General features: G+C 39.7%; 1 protein-coding gene and 1 long non-coding RNA gene across 8 annotated transcripts in view; one reads left to right on the top strand and one right to left on the bottom strand.

The window, feature by feature from the left end:
* The window catches only part of LOC126910770 (uncharacterized), a 112,434-nt gene that overhangs the window by 34,966 nt on the left and 58,263 nt on the right, over nt 1–19,205 (bottom strand). The window lies entirely within an intron of this gene.
* The window catches only part of LOC118267767 (visual system homeobox 2), a 74,802-nt gene that overhangs the window by 16,410 nt on the left and 39,187 nt on the right, over nt 1–19,205 (top strand). For 6 of the 7 annotated variants that reach the window (XM_035581943.2, XM_035581945.2, XM_050694385.1 and 3 more), the window contains exons 2-5: nt 2,162–2,215; nt 9,361–9,381; nt 14,511–14,601; nt 16,312–16,438. In XM_035581943.2, the coding sequence (XP_035437836.1) occupies nt 2,162–2,215; nt 9,361–9,381; nt 14,511–14,601; nt 16,312–16,438 (293 nt within the window). The remainder of the gene's footprint in view (nt 1–2,161; nt 2,216–9,360; nt 9,382–14,510; nt 14,602–16,311; nt 16,439–19,205) is intronic. The other variant, XM_035581947.2, reaches the window with a different exon arrangement.

Below are 19,205 nucleotides of genomic sequence, written 5' to 3'. Positions count from 1 at the left end.
TTATTTTAGATCAATACACATCAAATTGTTTTCAAACCGTGGCTGTAGCGCTGGACGACTATTGTGAATCATGAATGGGTAATTCGATATCTCTTTTTCTGTCATCTTCAGTTGAGACAAAGCGAGGTGCGCAGGCGCATTGTGTTCTAATGACAACACTGGAGTGTAGTGAGCCAATGAAGTGTGTGCCTCGTGCAGTTGACTCGAGCAAGGAGCGTGTCATCCTGTGCACACACTTTTTTGTCATTTGTTGACAAAGGATTAAGACAAAAGAGTGTCTGCGTGAGAGCACTCGATGTCAACAGCGGTAATAGCTAATTAAACACTCGCTTAACAAGCGTTGGATTACCCATATTGAAGGGTATGTAGTGTGTTTTGTTTCTTATAATGACCGTGTAATTAGTTACCTGAATATAAGTAGGTTGAATGTTTGCTCCTTAACAAGGCCAATTAGACTGCCAATATACCAGATATTGGAAGTCTCACTAATCTAACCATATTTGTGGTTTACACTAAAAAGAAACAGCTAAACGCTAACAAGACCTCAGACAGAAGATCTAACTGATCTTGTGAGCTTAACGGAGTCATGATTACAGTAAATATAGGCCTTGTAGAACATAAGCGTACAATACAACTTAGTCAAATTACTTTTAAATTATAACAAGGTAAACATGTACATTGTACATATTTGAATTTACTCAACAGTTAAGGACTTTCTCAAACGATTTTTTAAGTTACATTGTAGAGAATATGTGATTACACAACACAACATGTCTGGGGCCTCAGTTCCAGGTCAGCTACTTTCTCAGGCCGGCCCGCAGCGAGCCTGGGCTGGGAAGTGCACGGAACTGTCACCATTGTTCTCCGACAATGGCGGTCAGTCCGCGCGCGTCTATTTATCTTACACCTAACATAATTGAGGAAGTATTTAACTCCGCTTTTGTTGCGTTTTTTCCTTTAATATTGTTAAAATTGTACGACAATCAGGTAACTGACAGCCGTTTGAAGCCGCTAGGGCTGTCAGCCGCGAGAATGTTATTTTTATAATTATATGTGAAGGGTTTTTAGTTAACTTTATCAAGTATTTATGTAATGGTTTTATGGCTTTTAAATAATGAAGAACTTTAATAGCGTTTATGCTATGTTTTAACCTTGAAAAGACAGTTAATTTTTTTTATTCAGAGATGAAGTTACTTCAATATTCGTCATGTGTTCTGGTTAATTAAACCACTCGCCTGGACTATTTGGAACAGCTACAACTAGCAGCATTTAAATTAACATGTTACCAATAACCCAGATAAGATATTGACAGCCCTGCGTGCGCGTGCGCAAGTCGTGGTGCTCAATAGAGCTGTCTTCAAGTTACGCGCACATTGTCTATGGCTGAGAGGCTCCAGCGACTATGCGAGCACAGTTTTTGTGTCGATTGTCGATTGTCGATGGTAACCCAATAGTATTCCACTAGTTGGCATTGTTCACGTGTAAATATTGAAACGTAAGACGATTTGCAATCATTGCTCCGGTCCATTGGTCTATCACTCACGCGTTGTGCCAAATTGGTAGAAGTTGTTTAATTACGATTTTTGCTTTGGTAATAAGATCCAAAATGTTGTAACTAAGCTGATTTAAAAGTATAAATGTTTTTCAACATTCCTTTTACGTTAGAATATAGTTCTAGCAATTTTTCGTATTGTGAAGAAAAAGATAATAAACTAACTATAAATCACCAAATATTAATTTAGAATTTCTACCATTCTAGGAACCATTATTTTTAAAGTTTACATGGCTATTTGAATGAGCCAATATTTCACCTGTCTACTCAAAGTAATAACTTTGAGTAGACAGGCGAAATATTGGCTGGATATGATATAAGAATTCAAAATTCTCTAATGACGTACCACCATACCATACACCTTACAAATGCCTTTACAATAAAAAATATGTATGGAGCAAATTGAAGGACCTAACTCAGTAAAATTAACAATAAATAGATAACGACGTAGTAAGTAGTGCAGACTAGGCGCCGCTCCGGTTCGGTCCCGGCTCGGACTCGGCTCGGCTCGGCGGCGCTGAATCTGAGGCAGCGAGCACTTTTAAATTGGAATTCCTAGCGGGAGTTGTTTGTACTTGGTAGCTTAATTAATGAATGTAATTGTTGCAGGGTTCCCGCAAATCAAGTCGCCGTACAGCCCCGGCTCGCAGCCCCATCTCACCGGTGAGTCGCATTTTTGTCTCCAACTCATTACATTAAGATTTGCAGCCGATCAACGGAGCACGACGCGGCCCTTGTTTTTACTTCTTTTAACTCCCTGTTTGTCTTACTTCATTCAAATTAAATGACATTTTTCATTAGCGACATGGTTCGTCTTATTGCAAAAGTTATCTTTCACAAAGTTATCTATTAGACTACGTGTCATTTTCTTTGTTCTGAAATCTGAACTTTTATAAATTAGCGGTGGACGAGCACTTGGAAAAGATTTCATAACAGCCAGGTAACATTTACAAGTGGTGTCTAGTAAGAGAGTGTAAATGAAAATAAGTAGGTACTTGCTGTGGACCATTCATCAACAACAAGTGCACGTGAGACACGTCTCAATACAGTACGGAGGGAAATTATGTTTGCTGTGTGTGAGGCCGAGGCTGATGGAAAACATTCGCCGAAGTATTTTGATTAACAGAGTGGCTGACGATTAGTAACCATAAATTAGAGACGGGCGCTGAAACTATGGGGAACAATACATTTGCCGGTGATTTAGGAAAGTGGCTGTGTGGCGGAGCCGAGGCACGCGGGGGAGGGGGAGGGCATCCCTCGTGTGAGCCCCCCCCTCTAACACACCCGTGTACATCACCCCCCGCCTTTGTCTCAGTAATGAATCCGGCAAACGCCAAACGTCACCGCGCAGCCGCTCGACCCAGCCAATACCACAAATCATACTCCTATCTATTAGCAATCGGAAATTCAACCCTATTTATGGCCACCTAGAGTCGAACCTTCATTAGTCCTTATTGGACTTATTACCCTCTTAAAACAGATGGGCAAATTCGCTTAGAACGTGACGTTTGAGAAAATATTCAGTTAAATGCAAATTAGTTTTTGTGATAAAGATATAAGTCGGGCTCGAATTACTTAATATAACGAAGGTCACGCGGCGCGGGGCCGGAGGAGATTAATTAACTCTCGGCTGTGAGTGATGAAGGCGCGGATTGTCTGCCTGTAGCGCTGTAGTGAGGGCAGGCAGACATGTGTTTATGGGCTGATGACACTAGTTGTGTACGAGTGCGCACGTAATAGATAACGACGCGGGACGAGCCGAGTCTCGTTTTTCATTCCGTAACCGCAGTGTTGTGGTGTGGAGGCACTAGTGCGGCATGCGATGCGAGCGGCGCCGCGCGGCGGAGTGCGGTGTGCGGCGCGCCGTGTGTCGCAACCCCAACGCATGAAAAGCGTCACAGAAAACAAACCTGGCTCCCGCCGGCAGCCATTTGTAAAAATTGCCTCCGCCGCCATTTCTGTGCGGGAATTTCATATTTGGAACGCCACGGGGCGGAATCCGCGAGTGGATTTTGACATTTCCATCATGGCGGCAAGTTTTATTGTTTTCTAAAACAATTGCAGCGCGCCGCTGCCGCTGCGATGCCCGCTTTGCCGCTATTGTTTAGCGGCAGACATTTTTAATTTGTAAATTAGGGGTAGCTCATTGTTTCTCCAGTGCCGAATAAAGTCACGAGTGTAATGAGGCTGTGACCTCATTGGTCGCGTGGTCAGGCCGCAGCTTTTGGCCTCTCGGAACAAGACTTTTATGTCTGAGTACTCCAGTAATTTCCATTAATTAGTGCCAATCTCTGTCTATCTGCAGAATGATGTCTTGTCGGCACGTTGTCTTCAGCTGTATTTAGGACGTCATAAACATACTAATTGGGCAAAAATGACACCTACAGAACAGTTCTTAGTTTATTTTTGTTTCCTCAAACTTGTCTGTGTATCATGTTCATCATTAGATACAAGAAACAAGTAACCGACATGTCAATGAAGCTTGTCAACTTAATCTCCATGTAAATGTGTGTCGTGTTTACAAGTTAGTGTTGACAGTTGTGGCTTCTCCTGAGCGTTCACACTCGGCCGGCGCCGGGCCGGGTGCATTACGACAAACATTTGTATCAAACGGTGGCCGAACGCTGAGGAAATTATTTTTTGTTTCTGTCAAACTGAGACAAGTAGCGACTGTGGATACAACAACACTTCATTACAAACTCACAGCTGCAGGACGGAGGACTCTTATGTCGTGGACACAAGGGTGGGAGTGGCGTGGCAGGGCTCGCGTGCTGCGGTGGTGGCGCGGAGTATCAGGTGTCAGAGGAGCCGCAGTGTTTAGTCACGTTAAGTGGCGACAGCGCTGTAATAACAGGCAGTATATTAAAGTGCGGCCAACACTTGCCACTTTCTTCCTCGTAACGAAGCGTGTCGAGTTACTGCGGTGTGCGGTGTGAAGTGTTGCTCGCTGCGGTGCCGGCCGTCGCCTCACATCAATCTAACACTGTTTGGTTACACATCTTCTTTTTATCTATTTTTCGGTAGGCCATTGAACGAAACAAATTCATTTTGTACAAGATTTTAAAACTTAAGAGTTTAAATACAATCTTTCTATCCCACCAACAACTCTAACACAGTCGTAACTCTACTCTACACTTTTTAAACAATTCAGCAAAGCTTCGTTTTTAGTTGTATGTAATATTAAGCAGATTTAATTTACCCAGCAGAAACCACCAACACTAAACCGTTGTTATCCCAAACCGGAGACTTACCACAGGACATTTATGTTTAGTACTTAATTAACTAGTTAAGAAATCCAGTTCCCAGTGAGATAGTAAAGATTGAAAGAAGTAATTGAATCACTCAGTGTGTGAGTGGTGTGAGTTGTCTATAATAAGTGTAATGAGTCAGCCGGGCGGGCGGCGCGGGCGCAGAGTGTTGCACAAACACGCGAGAGTGGCGCTAATTGTCGCGGTGTCCGGTGCCGCCCGCCCGTGGGACACTCCATGTGCTGCAGTATCCGTGTTTAGACACACGTGTCTTACGAGATAAATGTGAGATCATTGGAACAGAGAGAAAAGGTTCACTTAGATATAAAAATAATAATGATTGCACTTTTGTTTCGTTAGTCAAAGTCAAAGAATTTATTTCTATTAATCCTTAACTAGGCATTTTTAAAACGTCGTCAATCTGTCTGTCAATGAAGCTAGGTGCTCTTTCCAAAGTGAAGCTTCGTATGGAGAAAAACAAGCACGAAACTATATCGTTACTCTTTAAAAAAATAAGTTTTTTTGTACAATCTCTCTGATACATTATTTGTTCCGTTGTTGATAAAAGTCCATATGCATACCGTTAATAGACCGTTTGTTCGACAACGATGACATCTACCGTCTAACAAAACTGCTGGACTGTAGAAGCTTTTAAATAGATCTATTCTATTTAGATCTACTCTATATTACATGCATGGATCAAATCCATGCAAAAATGTACTTAAGTAACATTTTATTTTTATTTCAGCCTGTGGCGAATATTACAGTGAATGTAAAGCGCCTCGGTTTGAGCAAAACAAACATAACTTTATACCAGTTTATTATTCTAGTAGTGATATTGAAAATGTGTTCTGTTATCTAAACTACACAGTGACGGCATTCAGTAAGCAATCTGCTAATTCAATAGGATTGCTCGTTACAATAAATTCATTAAGGCACCGACTTGCCGAGCAAACAGTCAGTAGGTGTCTAAGTACTTATAATATATCTAAATATTACCTCAACGTCTTAATTACTGGCATTGTTTCACTTTATTACGCACATACAGACACACGGCCGAGTATCAGTTACACAGATATTGCGCCAGATATCGGCTACACTCGTACAATGCTCAATTAGTGCCTGCCGACAAGTATGGCGACTAACGAGTTTACCAAATGGCCGAAACACAATTACATCTTATTGTTTTATTAATTTAATTATTGTATGTGTGTATTAACTTGGAGAGATTTATGTACATGTGTGTGTGACGTCAGGAGGTTGCGAAATGTTATTTTAAACCATTTTAATTCCACATAAGGTACAAATTGCCACAACGCTAATAATGTTAACATATTTTACAATACCAATATTTTACGTACCTACTATACATTTTACGTAATTGCTCTCAAAAGGCATTTGAAATTTTAATACTACTTGGGTACTTTTATTCTAGTTAGTAAGCCAATACGCAGGTAATTTTACATAAACGTAACTAGCGGTCCCAAACTTGAGTCCAATCATTAACCAAAGAAATAACAATACCTAACTAAACTTTTCTTACAAGATGAAAGGATTTGTATCAAGTAAACAAAGTTCCCAAAACATGATCAAATTACATCCACCGCGGGCCACGGGGCACGGAGCTAAGCCTTTACTGTGTAACATAATAAGACGGCGACGAAGATATTAGGCGTTAATACAAATAATATAATTTGTCAGGCGACAAGTGATGTGGCGGGGAGGGAATGATTCGGCCACCTTCCCCCGAGGCTCGTTACGCGGCACTTTCCGCGATTTTTTGAAAACGATATTGTTGAGCGTCCCCCGCGCCGTAATGATGTAACCATATCGCGCCGCTCCAATCTGCTAAGTAAATAGTTTCCGTGACACTTCAACAATTCTTCAAGGAGGGAGGAAGCTACGTGGTACATAATAGGCATTTATGTTTTTGAGTAATTACATCATTTTAGTACGAAATTCTTCTTTTAAATGCTCATCAATAGAACGTTATTACACCTATAGAAAATGACCCAAATGTATGTATACATTACTTTGTATCAATTTAAAAAAACTTCTTCAGCTCATGATCCATGGTAAGCCAGATAAAACCATTAATTTTTTTACACAAATAGCTTCACTTAAATTTTTGGTTTGACGTTCAAAAGTGCCTTCCTTATCTCATTGAAATAAATGATTTTGACTTCACCATGGTTAGTTCTAGCTGAGCGTTTCAACAACAGTTTTTCTTGAGTTGCCTGCCATGTACTATTCCTAGGTAAATACATAAGGTGTAGGGATGTCAACAAGCCGATACAATTAGACGGCAGCGGGCGGTGCGGGCGCGGGCGCACCCGAGAGGAATAATTTAAAAAGCCGCGGCCGCCCGATCCATCGCACACTCCCGCTCAATTACACCATTTTAATGCCCACTCCCGGCTTCCTCGCAAGAAGGTTTCTCGTTAAGTGTTACATGTTTATTGTGTCGAAGGGAGCCAGGTTGTTCTTGTGGCAATTTTTACACGACACACTCGTGTTGACTAATGACGGACTGGCTGGCTCTCTCGTAAAAATTGTTTACGAGGGGCCATCCCCTAGCCATCTATGAATTTATTTCTAGAGAGTGCTCAATATTTACTATTTCAAATTTAGTGATGAATCAAAATGTCTAGTTGATATAGAATCACTAATTCACTAAACCTATCAGAGGGTGATGAGCCACCTGATACATTCGACATATACTCGCAATGCTCCCATCACACCTGGAGCTACGCTACAGGCACAGCGCTGTACAAGTCAAAGTCACAACTAAAAGTTAACATGAACAGTTACGAGTTCTCCCCCCTCTGTCTCCCTGCGGCGGGTGGAGGGGGGTGGGGGCGTGGCCTGACCGGACACTGTAACTGGCACTTGGTTATTGGCCTCTTTTCATAGCCGGGAGTGCACGGCACTCGGCACTCGGCACTCAGTAGTGGGCAGCGGACGGCGGGCACGTGGTGCCTGCGGTGGCCGGCGTGGCCGACATCGCTCATTACTCGTCAATTATTGTTACCGATAACCGACAGTCTGCTCTCACTGCTGACTTTACCATGATAGGGCAGGAATAGCCTATCTTTGTGTTACACACGATGTAGTTACTACAAACGTCGAATAAGTTCATTTCATCGTAGGAAAATAAAACTTGTAGATAAAGATACAACTTCACACTAGACAACACTTAGTACTTAGTACTAAAGAAAATACTTAAATCTAATTTGAGCCTATTTTGAGCCAGTACCTCGTACACAAAGACACGCTCGCCTCGAATCCATTTCCTGTAGCGGCAACAATAATATTTTACGATTAGAACCTCCTCCCTCTCACTCCCTCTTAGAGGCCACTGATCGCATAATGACTAACTTTCAATAACACGCCCGGTTGCGGGATAATGAACCTTACTGCGTTGTAATATAGGGGATTAAGGTTAGAAATACGTTTTGTCTACGTCCTCCGAAATATCAAAGTGAAGAGCGTCCCATTAGCAATTATAATGGCTAGTGTCCCGTGCTGAGTGCCTGCTCATTACTCGCCGCTCGCTGCCGCCGCCCGGCGCCGCCCGCCGCTGGTCACAGCTTGCCAACTTTGTTGGTTAATTACTTGACACTTCTACGAGCGTGCTTCAATGTTATCGCAACTTTTCATGGACGTTTTATAGCTCCAAACTATGTGAGCTGACTACCCACTGTTAGACCAGTCCATCAGTAAATATATCAAATTCAAACGATGAAGTGCATATCTCATACCTCTTCAGAAAACTCTGACTGACTTTAGTTTTATCCACAAACCTCATGCTTAGCTTGCACCGTTAGCTGTGACAACTGCACATCGGGCGGATATAAGGCAATCTCTGCCGTTACCGCCCGTGGACTGCTCACCACGGAGATGTAAAAATGTATTATTGTACACCTCTATATTGATATACAGATGTAGATGAGTTTGGACGTAGCTATACAGTACAAACGTCCTTTACAAGGAGTCTCGAAGCAAATTCAAAACAGAGTGAAGTGGTTGACCAAAACGGTAGAAATAAGAGCAAAGCGATCGAGATCATAATATCTGGCGGAGGCTGCATTGTGCGCGCTGCGAGCTGCTTTGTGGGGACTTGCTCTATTTTTGTTAACACCTGCGCGGTGGGAACAACGAGCCGTAATGTGATAGCTGTGCACCACTCCGCACTCCGCACTCCACGCACACAGCGCGTATTGTGCGCACTGTCTTAGATAGCGAGGACGAGGACGTCCTAACTTAAGACTTGGTGACCTTCAACATTTACTACAATACATCTGTGTCCAAAAAATAATGCCATATTTTTGTATCCTTATTTTACCAATGAATAATAATTTCTAGTACAAACCTACATTTTCTATCATTACGAATTTGTAGCAAAGTTAATTTTAGATTTTGTTTTGTTATTAAACACATTTGTATGGTGTAGGTTGGCATTATACTAGTCTAGGCCTGTAGGCTTCCTGCGTTCTTTATTATTATTTCCTCTATTCTTGTTTTAATTTATTATTTTTATTTGTTTCATGTAATTCGTAGCGGTCCGACAGTTTTATTCAGGTAATTTGTGAATCGTGCACTTTATCATTTTGTATGCTTTGACTAACAAACTGCAATGCTCTATCACTACTAACAATTTATGTGCAATCTATCACATACTGATATGTGTGCAATGTTCTACTAATATATGTATATTTAATTTGTAACATAATATTCGTAAAGGTGCAAGTATATAAAAAATAAAGGTGTAGCGACACATGCGGCGGTGGCGGCGCGATGGTGGCGCGACACTCGTGGAACCAAACAAGCGGCGGCCGCGCGTCAATTGGCTTGTCGCGGCAAATTGGCAATTCGTACGCGCCCTAATTGCATCACGTCTTATCGTGTTACTCGTAAACGTTTTACCTGCAAGCATTCTTGTTAAGCTTTTTATTTGAATGAGATAGCGACTCGAGCATCCGTCTCGTGCCTAAATTAGATCCTCGCCGATTTTATTTTGGTTCTTAACATTTCTCGCCGAGAACTGACAATAATTTTATTTGTAAATAATAAAACGTCGCTTTGTGGACTGAAACGTTGGCTCTTTCAGTCCTTTTGACTTAATTTTACCGACTTCATACCTGGTATACATATTATAGAATGGATAACTTGGACATTGTACGTTTTGTCAACAATACCAATTTCATTAGATTTACAGTAAGTACGCTTTTATTACTTGACCAATCTCCAAACACGACATTTTAAAAATAAAAAAAATACATCATCTTTTACAATAAAAAGCCCGCGTTCAGATATGTAAAAGTCCCAAAACAACACGCGTCGCCTCAAATATTTCTCTAACACAACAACGTAGGCGAGGTTTTCGTAGGCAAATCTTCACGTATGCTGACGTCACAACGTCACGCGCGTCATCGCGTCACGTCGCGCAAACATGCGACACGTTCACGCACAGGCGATGTGCAGCTATAGCAGAAGTCAAACTCAAAATTATTTATTTCAAATAGACCGGGAAGGCACTTTTGAATGTCAAAGCAAAATTAGTCAGTAAAGTTATTAGAAGTACTATAACCACAGATTTTTATAAGTTTTGTTTGATTTTGACAAATCGGTAATTATGGAATCAATTTAAAACAATTTTGCGTCTTTTGTAATAGCCGTGGAGTAAAAACGCCGAAGGGAGCTCAATTCTGTCCTATACTTACTTTTAATCGCATATACTTAATTGAATTGTTATCTAACAACATCAATATTGACACTGAAATGATACATAGAGATCTATGTTATTACAACAAAGATTTAATATTTTAGTTACGCAATATAGGTAAGTATTGGACTCTAGAATGAAATAACAGACCTTTTAAAATGTACAAAGTGTTAAGAGATTCGAGTTCTTTAGATTAACTAACATTTTAGACCTATCTCTACAAATTTAATAAATAAAGCGTTATTTACTAACATAAATGTCTTAATGAAAGATATTTTTCGAAGATTGCGTGCAATGAACCTTCTCCCATCGCCTGCGTAGTGTCGCTTGCGAGTGTGAACGAGGAATAAATCTAATCGTCAGCTGATCTCAACAAATTGGCCGCGCGACGATTGCCAATTTGTTCAGAAATCGCGACTGTCGCGATTGGCCCAATATGTGGAATAAACGTTCGCAATGTTGTCGCGTTTGCGATATATATTATATTACGGTTGGAGATATACTGTAACGCTTTGTGCTACATATTACAGTTTATGTTAGTTGCCCTTGATGTCATAACAACAAACAAATGGAAAGAACTAACCAACTACGTCAGTCAAAGATATTCAAAGTCCTAGTCAAAATATGTATTTCAAATAGACCGGAAAGGCTCTTTTGAATGTCAAAACAAATATTACAATATAAAGAAAACAAAATGTCTGTCTGTATCCTCAAGTGAAGCTATTTGCATTTGCTCTTCTGCGACAATGTGTAACTTTAACCGTTTTACCCATTCCTTAGAGTCATTTAATGATTACTTAACCCTTAGCAATTGTTTTCGGAACAAAATCGTTATTAAGGGGTAGTTTAAGTAATCATTAAATGTCTCTGAGTGCGGCAGATAACAAATCATATAAATAATTTATTAGAAGTGTTAAGACTTGGGTAAATCTCAAACATGCTGCCTACAAAACATTGTTGCTATATTTCTTCTCACTTTGATTGGTGCTTACATATTTTCTTGAACTTAATCTATGCTAACGGTTACATTCCAAAATAAAAGCTCAGCGTTCGATATTCATCAGGTATAACAATTGATACTTGGTTGGTCACCAATTGGTGGTATTGCTTACATGTCAATTACCAATAACATTTCAACTAGCTGGCATTTCAATGCTTCAATGTAGAATCCACTATTTATTTAAATATCTTTTGGGTATTTGTTGAGAAATCCTCTTGTATTTGATTATTATATATTGACTGATCAGTTTTAGATCGGAAATCTTGAAACTTTGTTTATTTAGACAGGCGTCTCGATGTAAAATAACAACGAGCTTAGCCAATAAATAAAAATATGTGTAGCTCCGTCCGCGATCATTTAGCGAGAGGTTTAGATTGGCGCTGATGGGGACCGCTCCGCTACAGCGAAGTATTTATATATACACCATAATTTTTCCATAACACATTTTCATTTGGCGCACAATGGCGCCGCCGCCGGCGAAAGTGGCAGTGTTCTTCACGACAAGTAGCTTTCCTTCAGCAACACTCGGCCCTCCCGGCAGAGGGGAGGGCTCCCGCTATAAATTATACTCGTTCATGACACGAAATAGACTTTATTTATTCAGTGGCAGGGTCCAGAGTGCGTTGTGCGTGTAATTCGTGTTAACGCATACATTATTGGTTCGTTGGCGTCGTGTCGTAATGATCGCCGTATTTTTATAATGATACAGTTTTGTCGAGCTGTGTGGGCTGTGGGCACACTGTGCACTGTGAGCCTTACACCGGGAGTACACTGTAGGTGCGGTGTAGTTACACGTGCGGCTGATGCTCGTAATTAACGATCACATTACGAACTAGGACTCACGTGATCGTCTCACTTAACACTATACAAAGATAACCAATTGTTTATTAATTTTTTTCACAATACGATTTATCTTGAAAATTACACATTTAATCCGCATACAGTAACCATTATTAGTACGTAGCACGTGAAAGAATAATTTTATATAAGTAAGTAAATTAAGTTTATTTCAAGTCTTAGTTTGAGAACGGATCGATTGGATCTCATATGGATGTTGTGTAGTACAAGTTACTTGTTTATCTATCTAAACATACCCGAGTTGTAACTTTTTCATTGAACTTTATATAAACGGTGTATCATAAACACGTATTTCAGTGGTCGCTCCCCAACTGAGTGGCGAAGAGACCCGAGCCCTCCCGAGCAGTCCCGAGGGACGGGCGAGTGTATTGCGACACAGTTTAAGTGATTACCTCCTCACGATACTGCCTTCACTTACTTTGACAAACCAACGATATCCTATCACTCACTCCAACCTATTTGTATATTGATAATATCTCGTAGTAGCGTAGTAGCGTAGCGCGTAGCACTTCGTAGCAAGTTACTGGACTACGCGCTACGCGTACTACGACGTTATTCATAAACTTTTGGATTACTTCAATTGTTTCTGTTTTAAGAATGAATCGACTACGGACCTTTTTGACCAATATGTGAATAGTTAAACTTACTTAAAGTATAACAATAAAGTCTATATACGAATTTATACATTCTAATGAAATTGAGACAGCTCAATTCATATTTTATCAAATTCTAAGTTATGTTATTTAAGAAGTATGATATCTGCTGTTCTCACATTCCACTGTTTATAAAAGATACAGAAGACAAATCTTTATCCGTGAAATTACATGATGAACGTAATAATATAATTTATAATCTTGATAAGATAAGATATGATAATTAACTTGTTATTCAAAGCATTAACAAATAAGTTGTCCCAACATACCTTACTTAAGCAAACATATTTGTTTTTTTTTTTTAACTTAAAGTTATCATGCAGAATTGTAGTAGGTGCAGTATTGTAGGGGACTGGTGTGTCGGTAGTGTGACCAATCGATTGCTGGACTCGTTGGACACGCTCGGACACGGAGCGGGACAAGTGGACACATGCTGCTGTTGCTACTGCTGACTTTGTGACTTTTAGTTTAGGTTGGGTTACTATTAGCACCTGGAGAATTAATGAAGTAACATTACAAACTGCATTCAGTCATTCTTTTCCAAAGTTTTACGGCGAGGAAGGTATTGGGCTCAACAAGTCAAAGTCAAAACTGACTAATACCTGTTAATAAAACAAATATATGTTATCGTCAGAGTGGAACAACGATTTCATTACAAATGATTAGTTGTTTTTTAAAATCAATTTGTACTTATCGATTTATATTGTATTGAGTAAGTGATAGTAATCGCAATAATAAAACATGTTAGGGCAATGTTGGGTTGTCCGGCTGTACAATAAATAATAGATTACTTTCAAAACATTAATAAAGTTAACACGTCTGCTGACCTCATAATGTGCTGCCAAACTCGCACCCTTTACAAAACACTACCATTCGCGATCCGTCACGCACCATCGCAAACAAATAACATACCGAGACTGTAAACATCCCTCCGCCGTACATTGCCGGCTATCTACGGAGTTTGGATAGAGCTGTCGTTGTTGAGGAGGAATGTATGCTGTGCAACAGGGTTGCAACGTTAGGCAGTTTCTCGGTAGATCCATGAGCGAACCGCTCTAAATTTAATAATTCATTGTCGTATTCATTGGCGCCAAATTCAATTACCCGCCGTCCCAGAGGGCTCGCCCCCGCCCCGCGCCCCCGCGCCCCGCCCCGCCCGCGCCCCGCGGTCCGCCGCCGGGCGGCCGTCCCGGGGGATGCGCTCGATCTATTCTATTAACCCGCCACCGCGCGCCTGTTTACTAATTCATTTGGCAATCACATTCGGTAATTATGTGACAAATCCCCGGGCGAGTGTTGTGTCGTGTTGTCACACTACTTGTTAAGTGGATTTGGGAGCGGGCGGCGATTTGCGCGGGTACGGCGCCGATTATCCGCAAGTTTGTGAGCCCGAGCCGGCGCGCAGCGGGCGAGTGGGCGAGTAAGTGAGCGAGTGAAATGGACTGGTGTTAACGACAGTTTTTCTTGTTGTCAGGAGTGTCGTCGTTGGAGGCGGCGAAAGACTTCACAGTCGACGGTCTCACCGGGTACAACGGCAAGAAAAAGAAGAAAAAACGTAGACACAGGTAACTTACAGCACGATACTACATCATTATTTACTTACGACAATAATACCTACTGAATACACTTATTTGTATCCTACAATAGTTTAAGAACAATTTTACACTACGAGATTTGTTTACATCGTGTATTATGGAGATCGATATATCAAGCTGAAAGGTCTGCATTAAGCTTGAGATATTTCAGTCATCAAACCGACCAATTTTCTTCAAGATCTTAGAAATGATATGTGGTAAAAGTAAGAAATGATATTAATGTATAATGATAGATAGATTATTTGGTTCGGAATAATAAAATCACAAAGAACAGTTCAAAAGACTCGATTTTAAGATAATTTTATGAGCTGAAAAATACTGCTTCGTTTCTCGGTGCACTTTAGTTGATCTTTAACAACTATCGATCAGAATTTACATAATACACATAAACAATGTATTCGGTGCTTTACAATTAATATAATTGACTTGTTTAACATTGAATGAAATCCTAAGTTCTATGAAATTCAAATAAAAACTATTAACTTAATTCTTCTTTTGTAAGATTCCTGAAGAATGTTACGGAAATATTTTTAAGACGTGACGATATAACAATCGTTTCAATATGTTGTTAGAGTAAGTATAAGAGATCACGTTGTTCTCTATGTCTACCAAAGACCTTAATCACAATATTATTAGGATTGGTAAATAAGAAAAGTATTCATTACCTCAGGAAGTCACTTTTGAACGTCATATGTATGATTTCGAAAACTAGACGAAATAGGAGATCCTCCGTTTTTCTTTAGTTAAAATTAAAGATTGCTGGTTAATAATTTTATTACCAGACTTTAATCAGATATTCACTTGTGCTTGTATTAATTTCGAAAGTTTATATATTATATGTTACCTATATTCAACCGTTACCTTCATTGTTTACTAAGTACCTACTAATAAATAGTATTTTCATAATTATGAAGCACGACTTAAGTTCCTTCAGTGTCAGAATTTTAGTCTGCACAATCTAAGAGGTGAACTCTGACGTTTGTTAGTCTATGTACAGCTGTAACTTGTTTTGAACGTCCTGGAATGTCCACGTAAAAAAATTCATAAATCTAATTCTTAATATAGAATTCATTACTTTCTCTACTCATAGTTACACTTTCCTAAAGGATATCATCTTATAAGCTTCAAATTTATCTTTATATTATAGAAAAGCAAAGAATAATATGCTAAGAGGCCTCCATTGTAATTTTAAACCTTTAAGTAGGTTACCATAGCGATGTTACGTGTCGGTTGTCCGTTTTCAAATCGTAGGTACCTAATTAATATTCTTAAAAGTCGATTTTATATAATTTGTATTGTAAAGTATTGAAAGATAGAATATCAAAATTAAATTATAGATTTTCATATTTAATTTAATATATGATCAATCATTGATATTGTGTAGTACATGTTTCAAAAACCTTTTTGTCATAATGACATTGATTTGTCATTGCTCTAAGCAGTCACACGCTATTTCGTATGTTCTTGTGTAAGTATTATTATATTTTCTAATCCAGCGATTCTAAACTCTAATTACTTTTACTCGATATGATTTAGGAATCGGTAATGATCAGCAATCAACCTTATTTACTCTTACTACATGGCAACTGTCAGAGTTGACTTCCTAGACTGTGTAGACTATAGATAATTACGTTGTGAGTCTCGCTAGCAGTTGGTACAATAACATGTCCTGTTCCGCAGCCGCACAATCTTCACATCGTACCAGCTGGACGAGCTGGAGAAGGCGTTCAAGGACGCGCACTACCCCGACGTGTACGCGCGCGAGATGCTCTCCCTCAAGACTGACCTGCCCGAGGACAGGATCCAGGTGAGCACATACCAGTCATTATCAGGCCACTTGTGGGGACTAGTATCTAGGAACTGCGGCCTTTTTTGGAAGTGTACATAGAATTATTTGTTTTAATATTACGTGTGTCGACGCGATTAATTAGTTTTTCGTGGCGATTATAATTATGTAGGTGTCGCTTGAGTTTCTTCTTTTTGCGTCACTGATTTTATGAATGAGATAACTCCTACACTACAGTAAAACCTATTACGTAATATCTAGTTTCTTAATAGGTACATCGTACAAAAATATTTTATTGCTTTAGAAGGAGACATCTCTCAGACTAAAAATTGAGAGAATTATTGAGCGTAATCGTTTAAAAACGGAGTTTACTTCCTTCTAAAGTTACATCAATTAGAATTGGATCACAACATTCGTCCCACTAGACAACAATAGAGATGCAACATAATAGCGACACAGTCTGCCACAATGTGTGGCGTACTGTGGTGTGGCAAAAAGTGGTTCCTTTATAACAAGATTACTTCAATTGCCATCGATTAATGTCGCAGTGTAACACGATCCACTGGCAGCAACTATCGGGAACATCGGTGAGAATGTATTTACGTGTACGGATATTTTTTAATGAGTTAACAAGATCCTTCAGCTTCACTGCGTCAGTGGCCAGTTGATGTCGTTAAATATTCTTCCACGTGTCGCACGTTGTGGGTGCAACATAAACTGATGACCTACATTTGTTATTAACTTCGACCACAGATAATTTAATGAGTCTCGTTAACTTAAAAATAGTTTAAACTGGTTACCATATAAGGTACCAATATTATGAAAGATTATAAATAAATCAGGAGCGGTGGGTATTTGCAGTAATTGCAGTGTTTGGTCTAAGGTCGGACTAAAACAGCATAAAAACACTGCTCATACAGTTTCAAAAGATTAAATCGATTTGGTCAGCGTGGTGCAACAAATTGGCTAGTTCACTGATGCAAGCCAACAGTCATTGCGTAATTGGGACATCACCAGGTAATCCAACCCGCGACTCTCCGTTAAATCCCTGCAGTTCTCATTTTTTGCGTCCCCGGTGTGCATTTGTTGCCCAATAGTGGAGTACACGTCAGTCCGCATCAATCGCTGTTGACGTGAATTCGACACCCGATCCGTGCAATACGATATTTTGTGCAAACAATTGCTTAAAGATTTCGCGGAAGGAAGTTTTTTTCAACAACAATTAGAGTGCACGCACGATTGAATTGCACAGTTTTTGTGTATTGCGAGGCAAATCTAATTATTGAACGTTTTCTATGAATGCGATGAAGGCAAAGCTTTAGTACAGTTTTTTATTGTTCTATACTTGGTAAATAAATGATCATGTACTTATATACTATACAACGTTAGACAACTCATACGATGTCTTCTACAAAAATATGACCCTAGTGTGTTGTCGTTGTGCAGTATAAAATAATAAGTTACTACCTATTGTATGTAACATCTATTATATAAATATCAATTACTGTTCGTTAGTCTCGCTAAAACTCGACAACGGCTCAACCGACTTGGCAAATTTTGGTCTTAAATTATTTAAAGAAGTCCAGGGAAGGTTTAAAAGGTGAAAAAATAATGTTTGAGGCGGTTTGCCGGGTCAGCTAGTTTTATAATAGAAGAAAGTGATAACATTCCCAGGTCAGATTTGATCCCTTGAACCAAATACTAATTAGTAGACTTATATACATCTGAGCTACAACGGAGTCGATGAGCGCCTGTTTGCTAGTAATAAACAACTTGTTCCTTCGGAAACGGATGGATCATTCGATGAATATAAGCTTTGCTAATCTTGTTAAATATTCTATCGTCACTTGTAAGTCAATGTCACCTACTGTGATACACCACACTACTTCTGAAATTAATTAAAAAATATTTATATAGAAGTGATGAGTGCTGTTACCTCCTCACTGTGTGGCTGCAGGTACCTGGCTGGTTGTCCCAGTAATTGCTAGTCATAATTATTATTAATAGTTTTTCCGTTCGCTGGCAACACACAACAAGGGCTCAAGTGTCGCGCCTTCCCTACTCGGAAGCTGCGGGGAAAACACAAATATGGCCACCCCCACGACTACCACCCCCCCCCCGCCCCGCGCCCCGCCAGCAACCCGCGCCCTCCACGCACCCGGCAACCACCGCACATTTATGAAAATTTCATTTCCAAACTCACAGTCCTCATACCAAACTAAAATAAACCCTAATCTGACCGCGTAGAGTTTATTGCCACTTAATTTTCTCAAGCAGGAAAATTTCACGTCTTACACCAAAATGAAATCTATTTCATACGTTCCAAAGTACGTTTTACAGCTGGAGTGTAAAGTTATGAGTGATGGTAGTTGAATTTTCGGTATAATGGCTTACTGGGGATTAGGTTTCCCCAATTTTGGGGCGCGCACGTTTGTGAGACGTTGCAATAAATGGATTATTATGCAATCAAACGTCTCGTAGGCACGGATACTCCGACCTCTTTGTCCAATACAATGTAGCGGTACAACAAGTAATATCTTACATTGTTGTCTAGTGAATGTTCAACTCATTTACAATGATGTCAACTCGAGCTAGGTATGGAGGTTTTGGGACTTCGTTACTTTTGAGTCGATATAATTAGCAGTATAATGTTTGGTAGACTTACATTTACTCTGTATGTTTCGATATTTTACGTATAGGCAGTCATTGTAGATGCTCAGATTGGAAATTGGTAATAGGTAGATATGAACACTATTGTATTACAATAGTGTTAAACATATTGGTATTG

Source organism: Spodoptera frugiperda, chromosome 6, assembly GCF_023101765.2.
Source record: "Spodoptera frugiperda isolate SF20-4 chromosome 6, AGI-APGP_CSIRO_Sfru_2.0, whole genome shotgun sequence".
Lineage (NCBI taxonomy): Eukaryota > Metazoa > Arthropoda > Insecta > Lepidoptera > Noctuidae > Spodoptera > Spodoptera frugiperda.
The sequence above is the reverse complement of the archived record's forward strand: the minus strand, read 5'-3'. Positions and strand labels throughout refer to the sequence as shown.